This window comes from Sinocyclocheilus rhinocerous, unplaced genomic scaffold, assembly GCF_001515625.1.
Source record: "Sinocyclocheilus rhinocerous isolate Xijiao unplaced genomic scaffold, SAMN03320098_v1.1 scaffold1893, whole genome shotgun sequence".
NCBI classification, from domain to species: domain Eukaryota; kingdom Metazoa; phylum Chordata; class Actinopteri; order Cypriniformes; family Cyprinidae; genus Sinocyclocheilus; species Sinocyclocheilus rhinocerous.
Window position 1 is genome coordinate 851417 of NW_015654502.1, and position 5002 is coordinate 856418.

Sequence of the window (5002 nt, forward strand, 5' to 3'; positions counted from 1 at the left end):
ATAAAGAGTTTAGTGCTAGAAATGTATCCGAGGAGTTGTGTGTTAATCAGACTGTTATTTGAGAGGGCGCTACACCTTTAAACTTTGGGAGGCCGCTGGACCTATGGAGCCAGATCGGCCTCAAAAATAACACATTTGCAAAACAAAATTCATAAATTCACAGCACAATTTACATTTACAAAATCCGAGAGAGAGCGCGGGGGGAGAAAAACAGAAAGTAAGGTTGAAGTCAGCGTGAAGCGCTCTGTACTGAGAGAGAGCGCGGGGGGAGAAAAACAGAAAGTAAGGTTGAAGTCAGCGTGAAGCGCTCTGTACTGAATGAACGCGAGTCGGCTGAAGCTCCCGAATCAAAGCTCCCTCAATGAGAGGCGCGAGACGAGTGCAAACACCAGATTGATCCGTGCGTGACGCGGCTCTCCTAAATGTTTATTTACCAAACGTGAAAAGTCTCTAGACCTGTTTTAAAAGACTTTATGAATTCTTTTGTATATCCAGCTTCCAAAAAATATGGATGAAGTTGTGAAAGTGGAGCCGCTGTGATGTTTTGGGGAGATCTATGTGAAGAGTCTTGAGGAATGAGTCGAACCGCATCAGCGACTGTTATTCCGGTGGATTGTCCTTCTGAGCTCGCACTTTGAGTTTTCGGATTGTCTGGAATGTTTGCGAGGTGGATTTCACCGGGTTCAGTTCGGTTAACTGTTTTGCTTTGGCTGCTGACGGTGTCATTAACTCTCGGGTCTGCTTCTGAGCTGAAGGTAAGGGTTCGTTTGGCCGATGGACAGATCACAGATGAACTTCTGGAAGCGGACAGTGAGAAAGACTCCATCACTGTGGAGTTTAAACAGGGAGATGGGACTCTTATAACTTTTGTGGCCGATTTCAAGCAGGTAAGTTGAAAATTGTGTGGCCAGGATGAATATTTGTGGTTGTTTAATCTGATTGTCACATGATGTCACAGAAGTGTGTTGCAATATATTTCTTGACTTAAAAAATATATATATATTTGTTGATTAGTCTGGATGTCAATTCATGCATTTTATTTTTTACAGTTTTACACTTAAACAGTTCTAAGTGTTATTGCATTTCATATAAAGAAACATCTAAAGGACAGATGCTCTATTACTTTAAGAATATTTATTCTGCATATAACTTAATTATCTTAAACCACTCTTAAATTAAAAGTTATGGATGTATTTTGGAATTTCACAAAACCTTTGAACTTTTTACATAGTTACATTTATATTTATTTAGTTGACTTGCACTGTATTATAATTCATTGCTCTGTTAGTTTCAGACAAACTTGGCAAACAAAATATGCAATATAAATGTAGCATATTCTGCATTTTAAGATGATATAAAATGATCTAAAAATTGTCTTAAAAGGAAATTAAGAATCGGAAGTTGTAAATGTGAGTTTCATAAAACATTTGCTTGTTTTTTATTACATTTAATTATTTACTTGGCTGATACTGTAGCAAAGTACAATGCATTCGATGTATCTTCTCAAAACCCATGTGATTTGGATGTTTTTACCTACATTTAATTTGACCTACGTTTTAGCTCTACTAAATAAATTAATTTTTTCATTTACCAGATCATCTACAGTGATAAAGCCTCAAATATTGGTGATTAAACTTGTCATTTGAGAAGTGGTTACTTTTCCTTCCTTATACCATTATAATCAGTGTATTTGTTCTAAATCATCCCCATTAGCGCTGAACTTCTGGCCTGAGGTCAGATTCTTTCACTGGTGATCATACCATCAGGATTAGCTGTGGCACTGTCACTGCCTTCATCCGTCTCAGTTCAGTCACGTCAGCAGCCCTCTGCCCTCTCGCGTCCCCTGATCCTGCACAGTCGTGGTCAGTGTGGGGGTTTGGATCACATTTGGGAAGGCTTGAACTTTTCCTTTCCTCTTTTTATCAGTTCCACTGGCAAGCTTGTCTCCATTTTTCTCACGTGTTTCTCATCTTGAGTTTTCCCTGTATCTCAGGGATTTATGGAAAGTTGAATTAACGATGACTTCCAGCTGGATTTACTGCATGCTGCACTGCAAAGGCTCTAACGGGGATGGAGGAAGACAAATATTCATTCATTAGAAATATTACTGAACAAAGTATGGATTTGTTGGCATCTGCTTAATCAGGTGCTAAGTGAACCCTCTGGATTTGATCTCCAAAGCTGTAGTATATTTCTTTTATTATCGTTTCTTCTCATTTCTTTTACATAAGCATTTGATGATAGATCTGGTGCAGCACAGCTCTTAATTTATCTTTTGTTTATCAAAGTGAAAGCTGCCTGTGATTTCCTCACATCAGAAAATACTACTTTTCTGTTACTATGGAATGAAATGCCAAACATGGCATATTTTAGACCAGATTCAGCCAAGGATTTTTATATATTGTTATTCTAACTTTTAACATGGCATCATTAAAGGGGTACATTCAAGAATGGAGAAAGGTTTTCCTCCTTTTTAATACAGGAGAGTATTGTTTTTAATACAACAATACAGTTATCTCCTCACAAATTATATAGCAGCATGATGTTTTGTCACCGTTCAGTTCCAGTTTCAATGGAAATCAGATGAGATTGGAACATCACGCATATCTAGAAGGAAAAATGTCAGTGGTTGTGGCAAAATTTGTTTGGTTTTTTTGCATACATTTTCATACATTTACATTTTCAAAGCATGCATTTTCATACTATAAAAAAACAGGTATATCTTTGTAACAAACTAGCCTTTTTCCAGTCTGTGTGGAAAAAGTGTGGGCTGTATGAGATTCTTTGACCGTTTGGTCTGCTTCGGCACTGTTTCGGGGCTGCAGGAATTCCAGTAACCGATCACAATCCAGCGGTGGAAGAGATACTATGTGTGATTATGAATCTTTCATCTCTGACTCAAGCTGTTCTCTTTAACTGTTCCGTTGTTTTTCTAGTGGTATTGTGTTACTCAGCGCTCTGCCTCTGCCCATCAGCATCATAGGCAGCGGTGAAGATGAATTCATCTCAGCTCGCATCCGCTGCCAACTGAGGAGCAGAGCGGTCTGCTTTTATGCTTATCTCCCTATTGGGATATCTGTGACCTGCTTGGACACAGTCCAACCCTCCTCTTTGCTTTGAAATGTTATCAGCACGTAACTTTTGGGCTAGCTGGAAACTTCATTATATTAGATTCAGCTTTAGGGCAATCATTTACTGTTGCTTGTGGCAAGACATGTTGCGTTGGCTCTGGTATGAGAAACCCATCATAAGTTCAGTGGCATTTTCATATTTCAGTTTGTCGTTTTGTCACTTGTGGGAACTTGTCTGTCTTTTATGTCCTAGTTTTTCAAACTGCATGCAGTGTGTTTGGATGCTATCCAGGTGTGTGAACCTGCCCAGCCTAACCTGTTTCAAAATGTCCCACAGAGTCATGTGAGATGGATGTGACCTTAACCACACACCACACAGCCTTTCTCATGAAGCATTATGACACAAATGGATGTTTAAAAGATTTATGTCAAGATGAATGACAGACCACACCCGTTGTGTAGACTTTGCTGTTTTACATTACAGTAAAGGAACTAAGAAATTGCATGACTGGTCAAGTATAAATATTGCATTGCCAAGTGCTGGATTTAAAGGTGATTTGTGTCCGAATGCAGAAATGGCACAATTTGCCTTTAAGATCACTTGTAAATTTGGTTTTCACCACGCAAAATAGGCTGCTTGGAATACACAAAACAGTGTGCGTTTTCTCTAACTATTACTATAGTTTCAGATAAATACAGGTTCAATTCAGATTTTCATCTGCAAGTGTGTCGGCAACAGGCAGGTCATCTCTGGCAGCCCCTTGGCTACAAGCTGATGTCTTTATTCAAGGCATAATAAGGCAGATGTTGACCCTTTGAATGCTGGTGAGTGGGAAGAGGCCTCCTTTACCCACTGAGAGTGCGGCACACACTATTATGGAAAGTGCTTTGAACGGTTCAAGTCAGTTGATCCAGAGCACGTTTGAGCAGTGAGCACCTGAAATATGCTGATTTTTAATCATACTTTTCTTAAACTTCCAAGCACAGCAGTCCTAATTCATGTGTGTTGCAGTTTGGTAAAACTCTTGATTGCAGAGCACAAATTGCTTCAAAAAATCCCTGTGTGAACTCAAATGGACTGTCTTCACGTTTCATAAATATTCACAAGCAAATGGCAGTTTGATTGCTAAAGATTGCTTTCATTGTACCTTAGCAGCATACAGTTGATATGGTAGTTTCTTCCTCAGTCACTGGATTTGCATATATTGCATATACACAGATTTACACTTTTTTTTTTCCAGTGTCATCAATTTGTAGTAATTGTGCATTGTGATTTTTTTTTTTTCTCTCTCATATTTTCGTTTTGGTGGCTTAAAGGGATAGTTCACCCAAAAATGAATATTCTAGGGCTGTGCAATTAATCGCATGCGATTGTCATGCGCATCTCGTCAGTAAAGCCGGTCCCGTGATTAGTTTTCATAATCGCAGATGAATCGCATTCGATTATGAACGCGATATCGCCTAGCTTGTCAGTGAACTACGGCTCTGTGTATTAAATGCCGCTCAATCTGAAAGCAGGTGATGGCAATTTACTACCAAATCACGGAACCAGCTTTACTGACGAGATGCGCATGACAATCGCATGCGATTAATTGCACAGCCCTAGAATATTCTGTCATTAATTACTCACGCTCATGTCGTTCCAAACCCGTAAGACCTCCGTTCATCTTCGGAACACAAATTAAGATATTTTTGATGCATTCTGACAGCTCTCTGACCCTCCCATAGACAGCAAGGGTACTACCACGATCAACTTCCAGAAACGTAGCAAGGAGATCAGTAAAATAGTCCATGTGACATCAGGGGTTCAACCGTAATATTACAAAGCTACGAGAATACTTTTTGTGCGAAAAAAAAAGCAAAAAAAAAGCATGCAAGTAGCTAGGTCTCCTCCGCGTCACCCTAGCGCCATTTTGGAGAGTATCCACTGA

General features: G+C 39.3%; 1 protein-coding gene across 2 annotated transcripts in view; it reads left to right on the forward strand.

Annotated features, from left to right (window-relative positions):
- The first annotated feature begins 206 nt into the window (after positions 1-206).
- LOC107717291 (out at first protein homolog) overlaps positions 207-5002 on the forward strand; it is a 21165-nt gene continuing 16369 nt past the window's right edge. The window contains exons 1-2 of one of the 2 annotated variants that reach the window (XM_016523996.1): positions 207-400; positions 496-887. In XM_016523996.1, coding sequence (XP_016379482.1) covers positions 657-887 — 231 coding nt within the window. In that variant the 5' untranslated portion in view covers positions 207-400; positions 496-656. Of the gene's footprint in view, positions 888-5002 lie in introns of both variants that reach the window. The other variant, XM_016523995.1, reaches the window with a different exon arrangement.